At 43.1% G+C, this 26,282-nt stretch overlaps 1 protein-coding gene across 1 annotated transcript in view; it reads left to right on the forward strand.

Moving 5' to 3' along the window:
- LOC134565922 (adenosine deaminase-like) overlaps positions 1-24,513 on the forward strand; it is a 31,526-nt gene extending 7,013 nt beyond the window's left edge. Inside the window, exons 2-11 of the mRNA XM_063425611.1 lie at positions 2,108-2,169; positions 4,174-4,299; positions 5,344-5,487; positions 10,048-10,163; positions 10,661-10,785; positions 12,127-12,198; positions 18,657-18,758; positions 18,928-18,995; positions 21,681-21,810; positions 24,281-24,513. Of these exons, the coding sequence (XP_063281681.1) occupies positions 2,108-2,169; positions 4,174-4,299; positions 5,344-5,487; positions 10,048-10,163; positions 10,661-10,785; positions 12,127-12,198; positions 18,657-18,758; positions 18,928-18,995; positions 21,681-21,810; positions 24,281-24,376 (1,041 nt within the window). The 3' untranslated portion in view covers positions 24,377-24,513. The remainder of the gene's footprint in view (positions 1-2,107; positions 2,170-4,173; positions 4,300-5,343; positions 5,488-10,047; positions 10,164-10,660; positions 10,786-12,126; positions 12,199-18,656; positions 18,759-18,927; positions 18,996-21,680; positions 21,811-24,280) is intronic.
- Positions 24,514-26,282: the final 1,769 nt, after the last annotated feature.

Genomic DNA, 26,282 nt, shown 5'->3' on the forward strand with positions numbered 1-26,282 from the left:
CTTTTCAAGGGAAGAAGCCATAGTAGCTTCTAACAAGGCCTGGAGCTCCTGAGAGGCCATAGCGCCCTCGGGATTATCTATCGTAAAATCCCCAGAGGTGACAGTAGGCCCATCTTTGCTATCCTGCATAGTGAGGTACAAGAGAAGCAAAACTGAATACTAGAAATGGGTTGATTAACCCAGCAGAACAGAAATAAGGCTAAACCTGATCGTTGGTGTAGCAAGGGGACCCATAGGAAAGGGACCGACCGCACGGCACAGCAGGGTGAAACGAATGATCGCCCAAAATGGCCGCCGCACGTGTCAGGGTGTGCCCGTGGACTGGCTCCAGGCGGGGGAAGGGGCGCGTGCACCTACCCGCGTGGGCAGCCCGCGAGAGGGGAAAACGAGCACACTCAGTCGCGTACACCGAGAAAGGGCCACGCGGCTGAGATAGCGCCGAGAAGCGGCAACAGGGGCGGTAGGAGGGGAAAACAGCCCGCGGCGGCGGGCAAAGCCTCTAGGGGAACCCCCAAATACACCAACGATGTAGGTACTAGATAGTAATCAACGATAAATAAAAACGACAATAATGAAACAAAGCATAAGCAAAACCTGAATCACAAGTAAATAAAATGCAATGAGTAGGAGAGCTCAAGTAAAATACTTAGCTGTCTGAGGAAGCAGCAAAGAAAGAGGGGGATTGTGGGAGACACAGGACTTATATAGCTACTTCCTCTGTTATGTGATTGGCTACTCGTTATGCCTGTACAGTTTTTTCTTTCATTTTGATAATATTTATATTCCTCTATCTTTGCTGCTGAGGAAATAAAGAAAGAGATATGCATAATAGGAGCCTCCGTGTCTTTAATAAAATTTAGGGCTAGAGCAGTGGTGTATTTAGGATTTGTGCCGCACTCTGACTGACAGACGCTCACTCACTGACAGACACACACTCTCATATACACTGACAAACAATGACAAACACACACTCACTGATTTGACACACTGATAGACAGACATACACTATTACTCGGACACACACTGACCGACACACACACTCACTCACATTCACTGACACACTCTTACACTCACTGACACACACTCACATTTCCCCCCACACACAATTATTATAATTGAAATCCACCCAGCCTCCCTACTTTTGGGATAGCTGGGTGGATTTTTCACCTGGGTCCAGTGGGGCTGCTGGGCAGAGAGGCGGCCGGACATGTAGGCAGGCAGGCGAGGGAGCACTTTCCACTGAGCTTGCTCTGCTCTGCTCAGCTCCCTTGCGCGCCGCAGAGTGATTTCGGGAGCCGGAATATGACAAATATGGTGGCTCCCGGCATTACTGCGGGTCGCATGAGGGAGCAGGGCGAGCTCAGGGGAAAGTGCTCCCTCGCCGCCCGCCCGGGTGAGTCCAAAGGTGGTCAGCCGGTCAGATCTTGGGCCTCCCATAAAACGAGGCAAACAAGGTATTTGCCTGGGCATTTGGGGGTGGCGATTTTTGCCGACCTAGGCAAATGCCTTGTTTGCCTCGCGGTAGACACATCTCTGGGCTAGAGCCCTGGATGTTAGATAATATTCTCAATTTATATTGGATTATCTTCAGAAAGAGAAGCCCATAGCATTAATTAGTATAGACGTACTGGATACCGCACTCAGCAAATAACCCAGGTGCTCTGAAGCCAGGGCGGCCAGGCCTCCCTTCCAAGATAGATGCTGCAATTCGTGTTGTCCCGGAGTGCCTGAACCGTTATTTATTCTGCATAGCATTAAATAGGCATTATATCAGCAGAGAAATGTCCCGTAAAGCAGTGTTCTCCAACCCAGTCCTCGTGGACTACCAACAGTCCAGGATTTATGTATTTCCCTGTTTTATTCCAATGCAGATACTGATAAAACTTGGACTGTTGGTGGTCCATGAGGACTGGGTTGGAGAAAACTGCTGTAAAGGACATCTACACCTAGTTAGTGCATAATAGCAACAGATGTTTCAGTTGTAAGCTCCAGCAACCACAAGTTTCCTGAATGGAAGGCTAAATGTTTTTTTTTGCCATTGAACTGGTTTAAGTAAATTCCCCCAATCACTCTAACTCTGAAACGGTTTATAACTTTGTTCCTGCAGGTGGAATTGCATGTTCACTTGGATGCGACCATAAGACCAGAAACTATCTTGTATTTTGCCAAGTAAGTTATTTGTCTTGGACTGTATACTCAGCAGCATGTTATTTATATTATAAGCTCTACCCAAAGCTGTAGTGAGACTGTTGCTTAGAATGTCCCTTTAAGTATCAGAGATAACCATCTCGGAGCTCATAGGGATTGATATAGTAATACCCTTGGAAGATGTTTCCTATTTTATTAAAGAACAATGAAGGTTTTTTTCCATATGGAGAAAAAAAATACAACCTACAAATCACAATAACCAGAAAACTAAATTTGTGAAAATGTGGGCCAAAAAAAGCGGTGGCTTAATTCCAACACAAGGTAACGGAGTTATCTTTTCCTGTATCCATTTGAAGGCCAATCCAGGAATCTGCTATACTGTTTGTAAAGTAGCACTTCCTGTCATCGTTTCTAAACGTTCTAGCCACCAACTAGAAGTCATGCTTATTTTTACTTATCTTTATGTCAACTGCCTTCAACTATCTTATCCTCAATATACAATGCTTTTTCTACTCAATTTGTTCTCGCTCTCCTTATAGTGTAATATAAAAATAAAACAATTAAAGAGACACTATAGTCACCAAAACAAATTTAGCTTAAAGGGACACTCCAGGCACCCAGACCACTTCTGCCCATTGGAGTGGTATGGGTGCCAACTCCCACTACCCTTAACCCTTAAAGTGTAATTATTTTATAAACTGCAATAATTACCTTGCAGGGTTAACTCCTCCTCTAGTGGCTGTCTACTAGACAGCCAGTAGTGGGCACTTCCTGATTCATAGCACAGGTTTTCTGTGCTATAGTGTCGCTGGACGTCCTCACGCTGTGTGAGGACCTCCAGCGTCACTAAAATCCCCATAGGAAAGCATTTTCAATGTTTTCCTATGGAGAGGCCTAATGCGCGTGCGCGGCATTGCCACGCATTAGGTCTCCCCCGCCGGTGGGAGGGTTCTGTCTCCCCCCACCGGATGACATGGGGAAGGGAGGAGCGTGGGCGGACCAAGAAGCAGCGGCGAGGGACATCATCGCTGCCTCTGGTAAGTCACTGAAGGGTTTACCGTTTTTGACCCCTTCAGCAACCGGGGATGGGAGGTGGGAGGGAGAGGGGACCTGCAGTGCCAGGAAAACAGATTATTTTCCTGACACTGGAGAGTCCCTTTAATGAAGCAGTTTTTGTGTATAGAACCGTGCCTCTGCAGCCTCACTACTCAATTCTCTGGTATGTTAGAGTGAAATAAATGTGATATATACACCTCCCCTGTCTGTGACTGACACAACCTGCATGAAAATAAAATGGTTTCATTTTCAATCAGATGTAAGTCACTTTTAAAGTTTGAATCTCCTGCTCTGTAAATTGAACTTTAACTACAAACAGGAGAGTACTGCAGGGTCTATCAAGCTATTAACATTGCAGGTGATCAGAAATTCTAAATTAAAAAGAATTTGCAATAAAGTAAGTGTAAACATTGGATGACTCTTTTCAGGAAGTGTTCAGGAAGGCTGCGTTAGTAGAGAGGTGGGACTAGGGCTGTATAAACAGTGATTTCACTAATAAATGGCAGAGGATTGAGCAGTGAGGCTGCAGGGGCATGTTCTATACACCAAAACTGCTTCATTAAGCTAAAGTTGTTTTGGTGACTATAGTGTTCCTTTAACATATTTAAGGAATACCGCTATATCTTGAATGAAAGTATCATTTTTGCCATAACTAGAGAATACATATTTTTCTTGCTTTTCATTAATAAGTGAACGTTACAATCTACATGTAGTACAATAACATCCCATAATGTTATTAACTTTCATAGCGTGCTATGGTTTACTCGAGCAAAAACACGTTAAAGAAAGTTGAAGATTCATAGAAATAATAAAAAACAAAAAACAAAAAAAACAAGTAACCAACTAACTTCAAACTAATGAACGCATTGCACCCAACATGTGTTGGTGTTTAACATTTTCCATTAATGCAGTTATAACACAATATCCAGTACAATTATAATCAACAGATCATCATCAATGTTTCCCTAGAAAGAAACAGATGGAGATACCAGGTGGAGAGTGTACGGAGGGTCTTCTGGAGAAAGTGGTTTGCAAAACCCCTGGAAACCTCACAGAGTTTCTATCCAAATTCAACATTTACATGCCGGCTGTTGCGTAAGTAAATATTTGTATTAGAATAGAGGCAGCTAACTGTGTTCCTTTCAAATCGTATTTGTAAAACATCTTGGAATGCAGAATGTTGGAAGAAAATCAGTTGGCGTGCAAATTTATAGAAAGAAAGTTTGGCTTACATACCATAAAAAAAGAAGACCCCAGATTTTGTGAATGCACACGTGAGTTTTTGATAGTGGGAGATCCCGTTGGGTCAGATTAACATCTCAAACCGACAACAGTTGATGATGATAATCTCCACAGTCATTGGCCTAGGACCAGGTAATGGAATATTCTATTTTCAGAATGTCTGCCCATTGGAAATAAACACTACTTGTATTCCAAAATCACAACAGTGCTTACCACCGGTTAGTCCATTTATCTTCGGTGTGTTCCCACCACTTATATTAATCTGTCCCACATTAACGTCCCTCATGTGAAGTCATCATAACCAGATGGGATAGAGGGTTCCATAAGCTCACCTGATATGCCAGGTAAAGGGACCATGTAGGATCACAGGTGGATGAAGTCACAGAATATCCTCTTAACTTGCAATCCATATTCTCAAATAGCTGTCGGGATTCTATGCACCCCAAGGTTACCAGATAAGATGAGTTTTCATCCCAGGCATTCTACAGCGGAAAGATGGTAGGTGCATCAGATCCCTAAAAGATGTCGAAGTTATTTTAAAGGCTTTGTGAGTGAGGTATGGAAGGAAAATAAGTGTGGGGGCAGCGGGTAAGGCTTTTCCTCAATGGGTGTTTTACCAATTTCTACACCTTGGCAAAGCAGCGTCTCCTTAGGCAACCATCTATTTCATCACACAGACTCCGATACCGTTTACAAAGTGTATATCTGCAATCTAGACTTGAGAAAGGCACATATATGTCGACATGTTACCCTTTCACTTTGATGGCTGATTAACCCCCCTAAATTTATTGCTGGGTATCTTTATTTTACATTTTTATTATCTGCGATCTATGTCCATTTAACGAAAACACTGATAAAAAAAAATGTGTTTTTTTTTTTTTTTTTTAAATCCTTCAGTGGTGATCGTGAGGCAGTAAAAAGGATCGCCTATGAGTTTGTGGAGACGAAAGCCAATGAAGGAGTTATTTATGTAGAGGTCAGATACAATCCTCACCTCTTTGCCAACTTTAAAGTGGATCCTATCCCATGGGGACAGAAAGAGTAAGTTTGTGTAAACATTTAAATAAAATAAATTAAAGCTAAAAGGGACATAGTGGGCACTAGAACCATTTAGTTCTCATCAAATTAGTTATAGTGCCTGGAGTCCCCTGGCACTGCCCCTCAGGGCCGGACTGGCCCACCGGGATACCGGGAAATTTCCCGGTGGGCCGCGGCACCTGGGGGCTGCTCTGGCAATATATGTGCCACCGGGTGGCCGGTCCGGTGGCACACACTTTGAGGGGGCCGGCCGGCAGGCGGCCGCATTGCACGCTGCAGCCTCACCGGTCCGGCGGCACACCTAATGCTGAGGGCTGAGGGAGGAGCATGTCTCTCTACCATGCTCCCTCGCGGTTCCCACAAACCCCAGCAGCATCCGAATAGAGAGAGAGAGACGGGGGTGTGTGTGAAAAGAGAGTGAGAGAGACAGAGGGGTGTGTGTGAAGAGTGAGAGAGACAGAGGGGGGTGTGTGAAGAGTGAGAGAGACAGAGGGGGGTGTGTGAAAAGAGAGAGACAGAGGGGGGTGTGTGAAAAGAGAGACAGAGGGGGGTGTGTGAAAAGAGAGACAGAGGGGGGTGTGTGAAAAGAGAGACAGAGGGGGGTGTGTGAAAAGAGAGACAGAGGGGGGGGGTGAAAAGAGAGAGAGACAGAGGGGGGTGTGTGAAGAGTGAGAGAGACAGAGGGGGGGGTGTGAAAAGAGAGACAGAGGGGGGGGTGTGAAAAGAGACAGGGGGGGTGTGAAAAGAGAGAGACATGGGGGGGGTGTGAAAAGAGAGAGACAGAGGGGGGTGTGAAAAGAGAGAGAGACAGAGGGGGGGTGAAAAGAGAGAGAGAGAGGGGGGGTGAAAAGAGAGAGAGAGAGGGGGGGTGAAAAGAGAGAGAGAGAGGGGGGGTGAAAAGAGAGAGAGAGACAGAGGGGGGGTGAAAAGAGAGAGAGAGACAGAGGGGGGGTGAAAAGAGAGAGAGAGACAGAGGGGGGGTGAAAAGAGAGAGAGAGACAGAGGGGGGGTGAAAAGAGAGAGAGAGACAGAGGGGGGGTGAAAAGAGAGAGAGAGACAGAGGGGGGGTGAAAAGAGAGAGAGAGACAGAGGGGGGGTGAAAAGAGAGAGAGAGACAGAGGGGGGGTGAAAAGAGAGAGAGAGACAGAGGGGGGGTGAAAAGAGAGAGAGAGACAGAGGGGGGGTGAAAAGAGAGAGAGACAGAGGGGGGGTGAAAAGAGAGAGAGACAGAGGGGGGGTGAAAAGAGAGAGAGAGGGGGTGAAAAGAGAGAGAGAGGGGGTGAAAAGAGAGACAGAGGGGGTGAAAAGAGAGACAGACAGAGGGGGGTGAAAGGAGAGAGAGACAGAGGGGGGTGTGTGAAGAGAGAGAGACAGAGGGGGTGAAAAGAGAGAGACAGAGGGGGTGAAAAGAGAGAGACAGAGGGGGGGTGAAAAGAGAGAGACAGAGGGGGGGTGAAAAGAGAGAGACAGAGGGGGGGTGAAAAGAGAGAGACAGAGGGGGGGTGAAAAGAGAGAGACAGAGGGGGGGTGAAAAGAGAGAGACAGAGGGGGGGTGAAAAGAGAGAGACAGAGGGGGGGTGAAAAGAGAGAGACAGAGGGGGGGTGAAAAGAGAGAGACAGAGGGGGGGTGAAAAGAGAGAGACAGAGGGGGGGTGAAAAGAGAGACAGAGGGGGGGTGAAAAGAGAGACAGAGGGGGGGTGAAAAGAGAGAGACAGAGGGGGGGTGAAAAGAGAGAGACAGAGGGGGGGTGAAAAGAGAGAGACAGAGGGGGGGTGAAAAGAGAGAGACAGAGGGGGGGTGAAAAGAGAGAGACAGAGGGGGGGTGAAAAGAGAGAGACAGAGGGGGGGTGAAAAGAGAGAGACAGAGGGGGGGTGAAAAGAGAGAGACAGAGGGGGGGTGAAAAGAGAGAGACAGAGGGGGGGTGAAAAGAGAGAGACAGAGGGGGGGTGAAAAGAGAGAGACAGAGGGGGGGTGAAAAGAGAGAGACAGAGGGGGGGTGAAAAGAGAGAGACAGGGGGGGGGTGAAAAGAGAGAGACGGGGGGGGGTGAAAAGAGAGAGACGGGGGGGGGTGAAAAGAGAGAGACGGGGGGGGGGTGAAAAGAGAGAGACAGGGGGGGGGTGAAAAGAGAGAGACAGGGGGGGGTGAAAAGAGAGAGACAGGGGGGGGGTGAAAAGAGAGAGACGGGGGGGGTGAAAAGAGAGAGACGGGGGGGGTGAAAAGAGAGAGACGGGGGGGGGTGAAAAGAGAGAGACGGGGGGGGGGGGTGAAAAGAGAGAGACGGGGGGGGGGGTGAAAAGAGAGAGACGGGGGGGGGTGAAAAGAGAGAGACGGGGGGGGGGTGAAAAGAGAGAGACGGGGGGGGGGTGAAAAGAGAGAGACGGGGGGGGGGTGAAAAGAGAGAGACGGGGGGGGGGTGAAAAGAGAGAGACGGGGGGGGGTGAAAAGAGAGAGACGGGGGGGGGTGAAAAGAGAGAGACGGGGGGGGGTGAAAAGAGAGAGAGACGGGGGGGGTGAAGAGAGAGAGAGACAGAGGGGGGGGGTGAAGAGAGAGAGAGACAGAGGGGGGGTGAAGAGAGAGAGAGACAGGGGGGGGTGAAGAGAGAGAGAGAGACAGAGGGGGATGAATAGAGAGAGAGACAGAGGGGGGGAGAGTGCCACAGGGAGAGGGGGGAGAGTGAGACACAAGGGGGGAGAGACAGAGGGGGAGGGAGAGTGCCACAGGGAAAGGGGGATAAAGAGACAGAGGGGGGAGAGTGAGACACAAGGGGAGAAAGAGGGGCGAATAGAGAGACAGAGGGGAGGGAGAGTGCCACAGGGAAACTCTCTAGCCCTGGAGCTACGGGCTAGAGTTCACTCTCACCACTGCGACCACCAGGGATTCCTGGTGGTCCAAGTGGTGAGAGTGAACTCTAGCCCTATACAAACACTGCCCACACACACCATACACATTCACACACTGCCCCCCCATACACACACACACATTGCCCCACGCACCCTACACACTGAACCTTTCACACACATTGCACCACTGCTCCTATACCCTACTACAGCCCCATATCCCAGCAGACCTCAGGTAAGTTGTCAAACTGTACTTAAACGGTTTGACTACTTACTCTGGGAGCAGGTCCCGGCACTCCTGGCACCATACCCACTACACAGAGCAGTAGTGGTTATTGTGCATGGATTATTTCTTTAAATAATCTATAGGTGCCCCTCCTGAGATCAGGCTCTGGATCCGCCACTGATTTATATATATATATATATATATATATATATATATATATATATATATATATATATATATATATATATATAATTATGCCTATTATATTTACACATATATTAATGTACATTTATATATGCATAATACACTAAGAAATGTCATTGATATGTACAATATGTAATAAGCAGATATTGGCCCAGTCTTGTTGCTAGGTGCATAATCCAGCACAATAACATATTTAAAGTGAAGAGCGCACCCACAGGACCTCAAAATAAACAAGATAACGTCATTTTTAACAGTTGTGCCCTACATACATTCACCATTTCAGTCCCATTACCAAGCTTTCCTTAATATGTCATGGTAGTTGGACTGAAACATTGGTTATATGCAAAGGCACGTCTGCTTAAAATAAATCTGCACTCTTTTTTTTTTTTTTTTTTTGAAGCCTATATGTGCTTTTTTCACGTTGGAGTAATAATTTTAATTTTAAGTTATCTTTTCTAACTCTATCTGCACACTAGGCTGGCGCAACGCATTATGGGTCTGGTAAATATTTTTTTTCCAGGGCTGCTTTTAATTCCCAGTCCGGCCCTGCTGCCCCTCATTTAATGTGAAACCATTTTTGTGCATTTTTACACTAAATAAGGGTCCCTGGTGACCCATAGTCCAGTTCAAGATATTACACACTTCCTTGTAGTCATATTAGCTCATACCAACAATGGGCGCTGTGATAGGTTGAAAGCGGTCAGCTGACACTCTCAACCAATCAGTCATCTATTGCAGCTCAGTCTAATGCATCCTTACAGAAAAGACCATTGGGACTTTTGTTCAGCATTAAAACATAACAAAAAACAATTACACGCACATGAAAACAAAAAATTAATAAAATTGTGAAGCCCACCATATATAATCCATTTTACCAATGTCAGAGCGACACAAGAGGCAAGGCCCTGGTGGCTGTTAAATGAAAGAGCCCAAAGATCGGAGGCAAATTGCCTCCACCCTCCTCAGGTCATGCTGTGAAGGATTAATGAACCCGGTTTCCTGTGTGGAAATATTTGGCATAGTTTTCATGGGCTATCTATATAGTCCTGTCCTATGGAGGTCTATGTTGCACCAATGCAAGAGCCCTACCTTTATTCTACACACTGTGCTAGTCAATTTACTGACAAATGCATAGTATATCATGTACCATTCACCAAAGAAATCTGCTTTTGCACATACCATTAGCACATACAAACATTACCAAGTTTTGGCTTTGATAAACTATAACCGGTTTACGCCAGCTGTGAAAATTTTACGAAATCTCAATCTGTGCTGTGTGTATCTCCCACAGAGGAGACCTTACCCCAGAGGAAGTGGTTGAATTGGTCAACGAAGGACTGAAGGAAGGAGAAAGAGACTTCAACATTAAGGTCAAGTCAATCCTTTGCTGCCTGCGTCACATGCCAAGTAACGTTTGCTATTACATTTGTAGCCATCTTACAAATAATGTTTGAGTTGTCCATCTCTGCATACGTCTGCTAAACTCTCTATGGTAGCCAGTTTGTGTCGCGGGTCGCGGATAGTGAGCGGTTATTTCAATTGTGGGTCAATTGTGTCATGTTGTGCGAGAGCTTGTCTCTCCTGCGACCGCTCGGTGGCCCGGCCCCGCCACCCAAAATGTGCTTTTGTTAAATTCTGAAATTGATGAGTTTAGTCAATTTCCCATGAATGATTGCTAACTGCCATGAAATGTAGCAATTTTTTTTTAGAGACATTGAGTGCGCATACTATGTAAAATAAACCCAAGGTTTACCTAAACTAAACGCAGGTTAAATCCTTAAAATGAAACGTGTCTACGTTAAAGAAATTCTATATAATATATATCCATCCCATGTGATTTGTGTTATTGTAATGATCTGAAGCCAGGGTGATATTCTTTGAGCTGTTAAGTGTATTTCCAACAGGTTGGTCACCGGAGATCGCAGAGCTCTGCAAGAAGTATCACAATAACACTGTTGTAGCGATTGATCTGGCTGGTGACGAACGTTTAAAGAGTGAAACAAGTCCTGAACATATGTGGGCTTATGAGGTCTGTATTAATCACCGGCCCTTTATTCTGTTTTTTTAAAACAAAAAGAAAACTAGATTTTTTGTATTAGGAGCCTTTATGGTCAGGGTTCCAGAAGTGGAGCAATCAGCAGGAGTTTTTCATTGGTTTCCATGGTGACTGCTCTGAAATGAGAACTTTGCATCACGACTGTGAGTTCTATAAAACTCTACTTGTCTTTCCCTGACATTCCCCTTTGACTTGACAAAAAATATTTTTGTGAGTTGATGGTCGGACAGATGATTAAGCAGAACTTAAGCCCAATTATTAATCACAAATGATTAAAGGATAGTGTTGGTGGGATTGATTAGACACTTTCCGGTTTGTTTGCTATTGTCGGGATAGTGCTTGAGCTATAATGTGCATGGAATACACTGAAAATTGTGAGTAAAATATTCTCCTTTGTATTTTTCTGAAATAATTATGGCATATGACCTTATTAAAAGAATGAAGGGTTTAGTTACAAAACAACAAACGACGATTTGTTGAAAACCAAATGCTAGAATGGAGGTTAAAACAGTGAAGCTGTGATCATTCATCATGACCAAGAGGCAGAATTTTTTTAAATCAACTGTTTTGGCCTAAATTTAGCAGTTTGGACTTCAACCGACTACAATTCACAGTTTAAAAGAACTGTATGGGCACCATAATAACTTAACCGAAAAAGTTGTTATGGTGCCCAGAGTTCCCTGGCGCTTTCTTACCTCGCAGGGTTAAACTGTTCTTGAATGGTCTAACCCCAATGATTGCTCTCCAGCACCGGATCTCTCTGTCCCTATTGGCATCTGGTTTCTTCAATGCAGTTTCAGAAAGCGAGTGTTGCTGGGTAGGGTGGTCAGTTCATACTCTAAGATGATCAGCAGCTCCCCATTCATAAATAAAGCTACGTACAGGTTACAAAGTTGCAGGGGCCTCTGGGCACCATAATTTCATTTCAATTAAGTTGTTATAGTGCCTGGAGTTTTCCTCTAATGGATAATCACATAAATGCTACACTGAGACTATTTATCACGAGTTATTTATCAAATTATGCTAAGTCTCCAGATAATGACAGTGCCGCTTACAACATGAAATCCGTTGAAGTGACAGTTTCCCTTTAAATTCCTCTATAAATTTTGTGGCAGTTACATGGTATCCTCTGATATTTTCTGCATCACTGTCTACATCTAAGGGAATGCCCATTACATTTTACATTTCAACCAGGAACCCTTTTTTTTTTTTTAAATAAGTGAAATATTTAATGTTCTTGACAGCCATGTACATTATAAGTCATATGTCACATTCATATTCTCATTAGCAACATTCGCTTTTGCATTGGCACAGGAAGCAGCGAGGTGTGGAGTCCACCGAACGGTGCATGCTGGGGAGGCGGGGCCACCGTCGGTGGTCAAAGAGGTGAGATTCTAAAGTGTACCGGCCCTTTAAGAATTAAATGGTGTCGCTAGGAGGAGGGGTTTATTTACTATAAACCAGATTGCAAGATTATCCAACACAACTATAGTCACATGGATTGGCTATAGTCACATGGATTGGCTACTTCACCTTTTTATGTAATTCAATATTAAGTTTACTACAAATCGATGTTAAATGAATATACCACATAATGCTTACATTACAGAAGCGAATGATTCTGTTTCATTCGTGTGCCATTGTTTAAGCTTTAGCTCTGTGTCATTGGAAAAAAAAAGAAAAACATGCAAACAAAACAAGAAACAGTTTGAACTTTAAATAACAAAATATAGGAAAACAACGCCAATTTGGAGTTCGCTCAGCCATTTAAAGCCACAGCTATATTAGCCGTAACGTTACAATTCACACTTCATTACTATACAAGTCAGAGATTAGTGAATTAGCCTGAAAATATGTTGGTTTTTGTTCTAATAGTAGAAACAATTGTCATGTATTATGGTTTACATTAAAAAAAAAGATGGGAGAGAAATTTAGACCGACACACAGAATTGTTGCAAGGAATCTTACGCTATCAGGGAATTTCAAACTGCATATCAAATTTAAAGTCAAGATGACAAAATAAACAGAGTATTGTAGCATAGTTTGGCATCTTGCCTTCTGGACCAATAGGACTAATCCAATCTAGAAAACGGTAGAACTGGGAAAATTCTTAGCTATGCTTCCAGTTCAGTTCCTTTATCCTTAAAGGAACACTGTAGCTCAAGGAAACACAATTATTTTACTTACCTTTTTTTCCAGTGCTGAGGCTCCCTCGGCTCTGGCTAGCTCTCTTCCTCCAATGTGACGTCAATAATGGGACCTAATTAAAGCTTCCCCATAGAAAGCATTGAATCAGGGCATTCCTACGGGGGACACAGAAGATATTGGCTGTCCTCATGCAAAGCCTGGGGATATCTAACGTTGTTTAATGTAGTAAACCTTCGTAAGGAACTTGAAAGCACCTCTAGTGGCTGTCTGCAACGCACGGTTAAACAGGCAGGGGCACTGTACCCACACCACTTCAATGAGATGAATAGGTCTGGGCGCCTGTACTGTCCCTTTAAATTTGAAATTCACTTTGAATTCTCACTTTAGTGACTAACCCTACGTGTGAGAAAGCATCTTGCAAGCCTCTACCTCGTAGACCAGCTCGGACACATTTACCAGAACAATTAAATGAATGAATATATTAACACATAATTTATTATTCGTTATATGTCCATAGTGTTATTTAGAATTTCTAATTTCAAGGCAAAGTCCAGCATGTTATCACTTGTTTTCTAAAGACTTAAGCTTTATCGATTTTGTTTGTTTTAATACATTAATGGACTTGATTAATAACTGCAATAAAAAACTCTGGAGAGTACACTGTGTGCTTGTTAGGACTCAAAACCGCCCCCGTCTCTCTGCTTTTCTTTTCCCTGGGTGAGCTGGGGTTGCCAGATCCATGAGGTGTTCCTGGACTTGTAGCACTCTGACATGCTGATTTGTAGCATTCACAGAATCAGGTAACTGCGCTAAGCAGGCCTGAGCGGGGACTAACTGAAGGGCAAGCTACTGACTCTCTAAGCTTTTGCCCTCAGATTTCCATTCTGATATTCTGTTGTTGTTGCAAATCATTTGCTAAGGCTCTCCCTAAGCTAATATGTTAATCCAGACATGGACGGTGCCTGGAGGGATATCGGCCACACCACGCTATCGGGGCCCAATGTAGGCCGAAATGATCATTCCGGGTTGCCGTATCTCATGTGCAGAGAGGACTTGCTGGCATTTAGGCCCCAGGGAGAGTGCGCAGCTTAGCGGACAAGGGGCACATGTATGAGTGTGGGATGGATGATGCATGATTGGCTATGTGCTACGTGTGGGAGTGTGAGATGTGAGGAAGGTGGTGGGTGGTGACAGATCAGACTGACCTCAGTGCCACTTAGGAGCCGGGCCAGCAACAAGTTTCCCGCCCACCCTCCCTTTGCTGCTTTGGGCCCGGGGGGTTGTTACAGCGAGGCGGGGGCATGTCCTTGCCAAATAAGGGATGGTTTTGTAGGTTAGATGAAAAGGGGGGATAATGGCCGGGTCTCATCCTCGCCCTGTCTCTAATGGTGAACCTGGAGGAGGTACCAGGTTGGACGTGTCCCCACTGGGTTGTAAGTCGACCGGTGGGGAGCATTATGGTTGGGGAGCCCTGAAAAGGAAGAGGTTTTTATTATGCCGAGGGGGGGAGGAGGTGAGAGCTTTGGGGAAGAAGGATATATAGATTGGCAAGGAAGGTTTCTTCAGTTACTGTATGACTATATGCAAATTGTTTATGTTAATTTATATTTATTATACGTTAAAGGAGTTATACAGTATTTGGTTGTGTTAATAAATGCTGTGGCCTGTTTTCTCCAAGAAGTTGTCTGTCGTTATTTGAAGGGGTAAGTTATGGTTTTATGGGGGATGAGGGGAATGCTATCCAATGCCCACTACGTACATACATGGTTCTGAACTGCCCTAATGGGTTGTATCATTCTGATATGCATATGATATAGGTTCTCTTTTCAATGGCACAAGAGAGAAAAAAACATTTTCGAGACCTGAGTGGGGACTAGCCAAAAGACATTCTTAGGGTTTTTCTAAGCTGTTGCATGTTCTCATATTCTCTGTGTTGTGTTTTGTTTTTTTCTTAACTACTCAAAGTAGGTCCAGAGTAAGGTAGATTTGGTATGTATATTAGTCAGATTTGAGCAAAGATTATCATGGTATGTGTATCAAAATAATATACAACGTAATAAAAAATTTAAGTTTCTGTTGCAATCATGTCTTCCTCTTTTTTCCCATTTTTCTATCTAGTCAGATTTAAAGGGAGAGAGGCTTACTACAATGTTCCTTCTTATATCCCCTTCTTACAGTCTATGCGTAGACCATCCATGCTGAGTTAACACACCCTTTGACTCTGTATTAAGCACAGCACTTGACAGACCTATATCTTTCCATATATATTGGTATGATCCTGCAATTACCATCACAACATCAGAAGTAACACCTGCTAGTATTATCGATACTGTTGGCATGATTACTTTGTATATTTTGATACACATACTGTAATGATCTTTGCTCAAATCTGACTAATATACATACAGAATCTACCTTACACTGGACCTACCTTTTACCGACAATTAAGTCAGTCATGTTTACTGTGTGGTAGACCTGTCTTATCTAATATAGGAATAGCTGTACAAGGCTAAGGAATTTATGTATATAGCTATTTTGCTTATAAGTAACATTTTTGTTACAATTGTCTCCACCACAGAGATCACACCATTACTTTAGATACTGGTATATATCTAGGGAGCCCTCTCCTCACTTATGTGAGACGATTTTGGCTTATTATTTTTTTCCCTTAAAAAAAAAAAAAAAATCACTTTAGTTTCTGTTTTTGCAGTACTAGCCACACCTCCCCTGGCTGTGACTGACAACCTGCAAGGAAAAAAAGGGTTTCCCTTTTAATCAGATGTTAATCTAATTTTAAAGTGTTTACCTCCTGCTCTGTAAATTAAACTTTAATCACACACAGGATGGTCCTGCAGAGTCTAGCAGGCTATTAACAGTGCAGTAGGTAAGACATTCTGAATTAAAAAGTATGTGCAATAAAGGAAGTGTAAACATTAGATGACTCTTTACAGGAAGTGTTTAGAAAGGCTGTGTAAGTCACATGCAGGGAGGTGTGACTAGGGCTGCATAAACAAAGTGATTTAACACCTAAATGGCAGAGAATTGAGCAGTAAGACTGCAGGGTTATGATCTACACTCCAAAACTGCTTCATTAAGCTAAAGTTGTTTTGGTGACTATAGTATCCCTATAAAATTTACAGCATTTACATTTAAGTTTAATACGCATTTATACATGTGTGTGTGTCTGTCTGAAACTATATCCCCTGTATGTTTATCTACCCCATATTTTGTGGATTTAGACAGCAGTTATTTCTTTTGGGGTCAAAGCTAAATAAAGATCACTTATGTAACCTTATCTCACTTCATTTCCCCCCTGAGCCAACACTGATAATGTTAAGTCACTGCACACGGACATTCAGCCTCTCTGTGAATTCACATGAGACAGACGGTTCTGCCAGTACAGGAGACCTTGGGGCATTCTGGTCTAAAACAAAGGTCCCAAACCTTATTTGGGCCAAAGCTCACTTCAGTGTTTGGGAAAAAAAAAATCCAACGCACATTTGCTTGAATGCTTAATACTCAAATATGCACACTTCAAGCCAAACGGACAACTTTCACGTGGGAATCACAATTTTAGTGCTTACACAAACAAACACAAAAATAAATAAAATTAAACTAAAACAAAAATATTAGGAACTGCGTTCAACCTTTTTCAGTCGTTATGTCAATGTGTTCGTGGGACGTGCTAGAAAAATTGGTCACCGCTGCAGCCCTGTCACCGATGGAGAAAGTTAAAATATGTTGAAATAGCCAATTTAAAGCAGAGGTATAGCTAAATAGGAAGCGCTTTCTATTTTTGAAAGGTGGCCTTTCACTTTAAATTTAGCCAAGCAACACATTTAAAAACAGGACACAGAAGGTTAGTGCCAGTTCGTGTCAGTAATAGCAATTGGCAAGGGTTTAATTATACCAGATGACCTTGCGATAATTAATATTTTCTAGTTCACCTGTTGATTTACCAAAAGTAATACTTTTAATCAATATATTAAATGCGATGTTTTAGTTCAAATGATCCCAGTAGGCAAGTACCTCTCTATTGTGAAACAGAATATTGAACCTATACATACCTAAACAAACTACCTGGGAGTCACAGCTTAGACACAAGTGTATCAGTCAATTAAAACCAGGGGGAAGCAATCACACACAGAGCACAGTGGAATTGATGGGACTTAATTAGGGAGGATCCACTTGCAGGCCAAAATAGACAAATCGGAAATAAACCTGCAGATTGAATATTAAGGCCTAACATTTTAAATTAACGGGTCAATTCATGAGTGACATGTCATGTATGTACGTAGTGGGGACTCGCGATGCAGCCTAGAACAAATTCTAACCCCATTAAACCCCCCAATAACGACAGACCACTTAGTATGGATGAAACAGGCCACAGCATTTATTATCACAACTAAATTACTGCATAACACATCCATAACTTTATTTATTGAATCTCTTCTTTTCTGTAACCAAAACATTAGACATAAATAAGCATAAATTAACATATATACATATATAACTCCACCCATAGTGTTATACAGTGACCCAACCGTCCTTGCCAATAAAAACATGGAGTGGTTCCTAATCACCACTCCCTCTCACCTCCCCCCTCGTCATAAAAAATCCTTCCAATGCCTGCCATCAGCCGACCTTATCCACGCTCGATGGGCACGAGACCTCAGGCAACCTAAAGTTAAACCTTTAGAGCAGGGGAGGTTTGAGACCTTAAAAAACTTGTTCATCTCATTCCATCTACTTAAACGTAACCTCAAACTCAATTGGCAAGGACATACCCCCGGCTAGCTGTGACAAAATATAGTATAGGGTGGGCGGGAGGGAAGCTGTTTGCTGGCCCGAATCCCAAGTGGCACTGAGGTAAGACCTCCCCCACACTGTCTTACACAGAACATAATCACACCCACAGACTCTTCCCAACCAATCCCATGCATCTATCCCCACACTCCTACATGTGCCCTTGTCCGCTTAGCTGCGCTATCTCCCCAGGGCCTTGATTCCCTTTTATCCCAGAAGACCACTATAGGCACCCAGACCACTTCAGCTTAATGAAGTGGTCTGGGTGCCAGGTCTAGCTAGGTTTAACCCTTTTTGCTGTAAACATAGCAGTTTCAGAGAAACTGCTATGTTTACTTTAGGGTTAATCCAGCCTCTACTGGCTGTCTCATTGACAGCCGCTAAAGGGCTTCCGCGCTGCTCACTGTGATTTTCACAGTGAGAAGACGCCAGCGTCCATAGGAAAGCATTGAGAATGCTTTCCTATGGACTGGCTGAATGCGAGCGCGGCTCTTGCCGCGCATGCGCATTCAGCCGATGACAGGGAAAGGAGGAGGAGAGTCTCCAGCACCTAGAGAGCCCGGCGCTGGAGAAAGGTAAGTGTTTAACCCCTTCCTCTCCATCCAGCCTGGCGGGAGTGGGACCCTGAGGGTGGGGGCACCCTCAGGGCACTATAGTGCCAGGAAAACGAGTATGTTTTCCTGGCACTATAGTGGTCCTTTAAATTGATATTTGTATATGCTCTATTTTTTGATATTTTAATATTCTTAAAAATCATTTTAAAAGTTTCTTTTAAAATCTGAAATGATTTGAAAAGCTTTAATTTGCTAAATTTCACAGTTTAGTACATGACACTGACAGCTATTTTAAGTAAATCATTGCGCAAGGTTTCTGTGTTTTAACTCTTAAAGGCGGTGGAACTCTTAAAGGCCGAGAGAATAGGACATGGATATCACACCCTGCAGGACCCAGTGCTCTATAAACACTTACTGGAGATGAACATGCATTTTGAGGTACGTGCTAAAAATTGCCAGAATTGAATGATGGAAGAAATCACCCAAATTGTCCCCAAATGGCCTTTGCTATTAAACCATCTGTACGTACCAAGCCAATATGGATAAATATGTCTGATGACATTTGATTTAAATTGTGAGCTATCAGTCATATTCCTTTTAATTCCAGATGTGCCCTTGGTCTAGTTACATAACCGGAGCCTGTGACCCAGATTTCACAAAACATCCTTTAATCAGGTAAGATCTATTGTGTGTTAATACTGAATATACTCCATAATATTGACTAAGCTGCCAATGTGTTCTTTGACACTTTTAACACGATGCCTACATTGGTTGGTTTAAAAGGGACATTATAGGCACCCAAACCACTTCAGCTCATTGAAGTTGTCTGGGTGCAGTGTTCCAGGTCACTTAATCCTGCAATTGTAATTATTGTAGTTTCTGAGAAACTGCAAAAATTACCTTTAAGGGTTAACTCCACTTCTAGTGGCTGTCTACCAGATAGCCACTAGAGGGACTTCCGGGTGGTTAGGTGACTTTTGGTCACCTAACTGACGCTGAAGGTCCTCACGCTATGCATGAGAACATCCAGCGTTAACCGAAGCCCCAAAGGAAAGCATTATACAAGGTTTTCCTATGGGGGAAGTCCTAATGCGAGCCTGGCGAATGCCACGCATGCGCAGTAATTCCCCCAGCCAATGTCAAAGGAGAGGAAGAGTGCTTATTTTGCAGTTCAGTTTTTCCGCTCACTACAACTTGCTGTTTAGTGTATAAACCCCAAATAAGTTAAATTAATACTGCGCTGCAGGAGAGTGTCAAGAAGAAACGAGTGTTTATCTTGGAGAAATAAATACTCGGCACACGATTTAAATGGTTAATATTTAATTTCAGTCTTATAGTAACCATTTACATATTATCCCATATTGCAGGGATATCACGGCAAACTGCCAGAAAAAAATCTTCTGTCACGATTAGGTTAAATAAATCAATAAATAAATAATAAAAAGATGATTCATTGCAATGCTACGGCACAGTCCAGTCTCAGAACGAGCATGTGTTTTTAGAGTCTTGTAACATCTGTCTTGTCATTGGTAATTACAATGTTATCCAGAAAAAGTAAAAGCACAAACAAATCCCAGCATGCATTGTTTGTGTTGTTATCGTGGCCAAGTCAGTCAGTCGAGACCCATCTGGTGTTTAACTCCTTCCTGTGCTTTAGATCCACAATATAGCTACAAGCAGAGGAGATATCCAGAAATATACGGATCATTCCTGTCTGGAGGAAAATAAGGATTGGTCTCCTTATGTGGAAAAGTTGTCTTGGTACTTAGCCCAGGACAAGGGATCTAAGTCTAGGATTAGCATCTTGGATTAGAATTAAGGGAACACTATAATACAAACTTGTATTGCTAACACTAGAGTGCCCCAGGCCCTATCAGCGATAGGCAACCATCGGCACTCCAAATGTTGTGGACTACATCGTCCATAATACTCTTACAGCCATAATGCTGACAAAGCATCAGGGGAGATGTAGTCCACAACATCTGGAGGGCCGAAGTTTGCCTACCCTTGCGTTGTATATAGGTCTTCCCCTTTTTCAAATAAATGTAATAAAATAAAGCTTTCACTCACGTTTTTTCCAACACCAAAATTCTATTGGTGCTGCTCACCTCTCTGCCTCCCACATTGTCATTGAGGAGGTATGACCTCCTCCACCGTGGTCATCAAAGAGGAGAATTTGGGATTTGATGCACATGCATGCTCTAATGCTTCATAGAAAAGCTTTGAGTCAAATGCTTTCCTATGAGCATGCACATCACGTGATTACATTTTATTCAGACATTGCCTTATCCCCTAATTTAGAATGTTTTACATTCTAGAAATCTGAAGTGTTTTACATTGCAGGGTTAAAATGACAGGACCACTACATTGAGAAGAAGCGGTCTGAGTGACTATAGTCTCCTTTTATGAAATATTGGGTACCATTACATGGATTACGGTGGCCTATGAGGGTATTTGAGCCCTGGATAGGCTACTATTAACCCCTTAAGGACCACACTTCTGGAATAAAAGGGAATCATGACATGTCACACATGTCATGTGTCCTTAAGGGGTTAATGCCACTGATTTTTAACAAATTGCTAGTTCAAAAGACCAGACTGTGGAAGACCTGTTACAGACAGTTATTCACCAAAGTGGAAAGTATCGGGAAATCAAAGTGAATTTTAAATTAAAGGTCAAAGTACTCGATCTGGCAGCATAGCTGACACGGAGATTTTTGCCAGTTGGGCATTTTGATGTTAAATTTCAAATTCACTTTGAATTTCAGACTTTTCTCACTTTATTGAATAAACCTATGAAAGTTAATAAACACTACTTTCAGTCAAATCTCACAAAATGTATATAGTCCCATTTCTTCCTCAAACTCTTGTAATAAACATAAGTCTGTGGTTTAGTTGTCTGTGGGCTAGCTACTTGAACTTCAATCTGCTAAAAGATAGTTCTGACTCGATAGTTTCTAGCTAAATTAAGTTTCAGAAAATGGTACCTGGTTATGTTGCATTATGGGGAGGTGGGGGGTGGGTGAGGGTTTGATGACAGATTTTGAATTTGGTCCAATTAGTTTAACATCTTTGACCAATAAGAGAGTGTTCTCTTGTGTTTCATTTGAAGGGTCACTTGTCTTTCTACGTGTACTTTAGGAGGTCTGATGGACATCCTATGCCAGGTATTCCACCAATCATATTTGTCTAACCTTACTACCTGGACAAATTCACATCCCCCTCTGCACAGAGTTCTTTATATCTCCTCGGGGGTGGTACTTCTTTTTGAGTAACAAAGTGTAATATTGGCCAATCTCAGAACATTTTTTTTTCTACAAATTCCACCCATTTTCTTCCAAATTCTTCTCTTTCAATACAGGCTCAAGGCAGATAAAGCAAACTACTCTTTAAGTACAGATGGGCCACTTCCGTTTGGAACAACACTCGAAAAGGATTACCGTATTGCAGCTACTTCTATGGGATTCAATGAAGATGATTTTATGCGTACAGTAAGTCCACTCTTCTAATATTTTCTCTTGAGCATCTACGCATTGTTTAACCCCTTAAGGACACATGGCATGTGTGACATGTCATGATTCCCTTTTATTCCAGAAGTTTGGTCCTTAAAGGAAAACTCCAGTGCCAGGAAAACAATCCATTTTCCTGGCACTGCATGTTCCCTCTCCCTCCCACCCCCCAATCCCCAGTTGCTGAAGGGGTGAAAACCCCTTCAGTCACTTACCTGAGGCAGCGATGATGTCCCTCGTCGCTGCCTCCTCCTCCGCGCCACTCCTCCTACTGACTCCGTCGGCCGGTGGGCGAGACTGATCCCGCCCACCGGCCGAGGAGACCTAATGCGCATGCGCCGCGCATGCGCACTAGGTCTCCCCATAGGAAAGCATTGAAAAAGATTTTCAATGCTTTCCTATGAGGAAATGAGCGACGCTGGAGGTCCTCACACAGCGTGAGGACGTCCAGCGACCCTCTAGCACAGATAATCTTTGCTATGAGTCAGGAAGTGACCTCTAGTGGCTGTCTAGTAGAGTTAACCCTGCAAGGTAATTATTGCAGTTTATCAAAAAACTGCAATAATTACACTTGCAGGGTTAAGAGTAGTGGGAGTTGGCACCCAGACCACTCCAATGGGCAGAAGTGGTCTGGGTGCCTGGAGTGTCCCTTTAAGGGGTTAAACCACTGTCTCAATCAGGCTTCATAACAAAATTTTTAGCAGTCCAAGGAAAATGTAATTTAGACTGACAAATATTAAAAATATAGATGGGAGGGGGCGGGGCCGGACCGCCGAGCTGGACGGTCGCACTCGACACCAGCTCCTGCAAACTAGGCCCAAATTGGCACCAAAATTGCAACTTTGGGCAGAAAACCGACCAGCACCGGTGGCCCCCAGCGGGCAGAGAGCCCTGGATCTAGGGAGAGGCTGGCCAAACGGGCTTCAGTCCCCAGGAGGAGGGTTCCTCATCGGCACCTTAAGGCCTACTCAGGCGGTGAGGGGGGTGGACGGCCGCTGCCCCACTGACTGCCGATCAGCGCTCAGCCATGAGTCGGACCTGCGGGGAACCGGCCCCAAACCCCCCCCCCCCTGGACCGGGGGGGTGATCCCGGTCCGCACCCTCGGGATCCAAGCACCTCGACCAGTAACTGGGCCGCAAAGACCCGCAACCCCAGCACTACAATCAAAATGGCGGAGGCCATGTGCGATGGCATAAAGCCTGCATACACCATCAAACCCTAATCTGTTACTCACCTCCGCTATGGCTGGAATCTGGGAGACCTTCTTCCTCCTCCGGGCACAGTACGGGACAGCACAATGATCCGCCGGCTGCCCGCAACCGCTCAGCCTACTGTTCGCACCCACGTCGACCGCCGGTAAAGCGAGACCTCAGGTCTCACCCCAGCCCGGCGCAAACCGAATGGCGAGAAGCGGAGGGGTCGGTACCTGCCGCATACCTTCACACTAGACCATCCCCTGAAGCATACCAGCGGCATCGGACCTGAGTCGCAAACCTTAACTGGACTCATCGTTTCCAGTGACGTCCTCAAGGCACTCCAAACCATCACAGAGGCACACACAACAAGTGCCATGCAGCTTCTGGGACATCACTTACAGCAAATGATCGAGGTATCTCTACGATCCCGGCAGCCATCTTTGGTCTCTGTTCCTGCTCTCGCCTATCCACCTCTCCAACTTGGACTTACATGGACATAAGTACCTGTTTAGCAGTTAGCCCGACTCCAGTGGTCTCTGCTATATAATATGTCTGTCTAGCATGTAACCTATACCAACTTAACATATATTACCATTAATGTTTCACTGTATCATTAACTGCAGACAGGTTAGCTTGCACACTCTGATGTACTTTAGGACCAACAGTTACTGCTATATAATTATATGATAAGCTGGTTTAACTACTGATATATCTAATCTCACTTCTCATGCAACCCATATTGAAAATGACCAGTCTGCTATATAAATAGTCGTACTCTACTATTAGACTAACTAAGCATGCTTTACCCTAACACTGTTTGTTTTTTCATGCACTTAGCCTGATTATTTTATAAAACAAAAAATGTGCTCTTTCTCACTTGCCACGATGCCCTGAAATGTTTATGTAAGCGAGTTCTATGCTGTTGTGGCGTTACATATATGTATGTGAACCTAAGCACTACCAAAATAAAGAATAAAAAAAAAAATATATATAGATGGGAATACAAAAACAAAATACACAACTGAACTCTGTTCGTGTACTTTTTACCAGTTTCAGTTTTTAAAAATAAGACAACTATCAAATGAAGAGAGGATAACAATTTAAATCTAGGATTGCCAGATACACTTAAAAACATAACGATGAATTCTACATATCTGAAACAAAATACATTTTAAAGTTATGGAAATTGATGTGGGAGAACAGATAGAGTTAAGGGGAAATCGTAACAATGGATGTCATTTTTTTTAATTTTCAGAACATCAATGCAGCCCAATCCTGTTTTCTACCTGAATTAGAGAAAAAAGAACTTCTGAATAAGCTCTACAATGCCTACGGTTTGACAGTCATATAAGAAGGTTCAAAAACACAAAGGTCCCTCTGAGTGGTCCTCTTTGGTTGAGAGAAAATTAGTATGAACTTCGGAGCATCTATCCAAAAAAGGAATATATTCAGCATGTAACGTCAAATAAAGATTCACGTTCACTGTTAGTATATGAAGGCTGTATTTTACATGTACAATGGTTCAATAACTCATATTTTTATATTTTTATTTAGATGTATGCAGTTATATTATTTAAAAAAATATCTCTGGGGGGTAGTCTGCCTACAAGATCTCACAAACTGAGTCAAGCTAAATGTTTTATATCAATAAAATTCACTTTGACTCTCAAAGTGTTTCTGAACTACATTTCCCATAGTGTACAAGGCTAACCGGTAGGACTGAGGTATCAAGGTGAGCTGTTTTGCTATTATATAAACGTATTTTATAACTTGGATAAGATAGAACACTGAGTAAGTGGTGAGCAGACCTATTGGTGGGCAGGATCTTACCAGTCTCAAATATGGACATCTACACCGGTCTGGCTAATAGACAAATGTAGGCTTGATTAAATTCTTTCAGTGTGCCTGATCCAGACATAGTGAGGATAAAAAAAAAAAGTAACATGTAGAAGCAAAAGATGAATAAACAATAAAATGAAAAATAATAGTTGTAGGAACAATGATGAATGCAAAGCATTCTTATGATCTTGAGGTTTCCATGTATGACACTAGCTTAAACCGATTCCAAAGTCAGCTACACCTCACTATTTCTTTTTCCCAGGTCTTTTAACTGGTGTACTTAGTCACTCACCTTGCAGACTTTTTGGAAAGTCCAAACATGTTAGTTCCATATCCCGTTCCCAGAGTTAGCTGGTAGTAGAAATGTATTGGAATGGGATAGGCTGCCAAGCTTAGGTCCATGATACTACCAAGTCACCATCAATTAATGCAGCCCAAAAACATCTGGCCTGCAATCTCAATAAACTCGCCACTCTGTATGGTCTTCTTAAGAATGCTAAAAATATAAATAAAAAAAAAATCTGTTTAAGTAAATTTATTTTGCATCACTGTACACATACATACATCCATATTTAAAGGTTAACACTTAGTAGGGTTTAAATCTTTTACTGTGTTTTGTTGTTACATAGAACGTACTAACAGAAGACGATAGCCCTGTAGTGTTATCGCTGTAATATAGATGGCGCCAAGAATTCATACCAAGCATCAGTGGTCGCAGAGTATGTGGCACTTTGTGACATTGTCACATTAGAGGGTGTTTGTAGTATAACCAACTGCACTCCCTTTAGCTTCAAGAAAAACCGACCTGCATAATAGGGTTTATAAAAATACCCCTTTCTGTCTCATTAGAGTTATCTTTGCCTGAAGCCCTGAATCTCAAGGAAGCAAGGTGATTAGTCAGTGTAGGACCCCCGAGAGGTTTGCCTTGACATGGCATGTGGGCTTCCATCTAATGGTCATTGGATTTGCTAAAATACCTCCATTTATTTAAATATGCATAGAGATTTGGGAAGACGGCCAGACTAGACAAGACTAGTAGTTGGAGACCTATGCGATTGCCCAGAGAGTTGTAGGAGTCCATTGCTGTTTAGGCTTTTCCCAAATATGGTTCCACAAAGAAGGTGGTAGAAGAAAGAGGCTGATTTGGACAGATTGCCCATATCTATGTGTATCACAAACATGAGACCAGCCATTGGACTGAAAGAAAGTAAAGCTTAGACTTGTGCAAAAAAGTTTAGACTTTATCTGAAAATAAACATTTTTTTTCTGGTTGGGCGAATTTCATTAACAAAAAAAATGAATCTGAAGAACCAAATGGTGCGAAGATGGAGCAATATGTGTACTGCAAAATAAGATAAATATTATGTTTATATTTTGTAGTACAGTGATAGGAGCATTTTCTCATCATTTGGTTTACA

The sequence above is a fragment of the Pelobates fuscus genome, chromosome 6 (assembly GCF_036172605.1).
Source record: "Pelobates fuscus isolate aPelFus1 chromosome 6, aPelFus1.pri, whole genome shotgun sequence".
In the NCBI taxonomy this organism is placed as follows: Eukaryota; Metazoa; Chordata; class Amphibia; order Anura; family Pelobatidae; genus Pelobates; species Pelobates fuscus.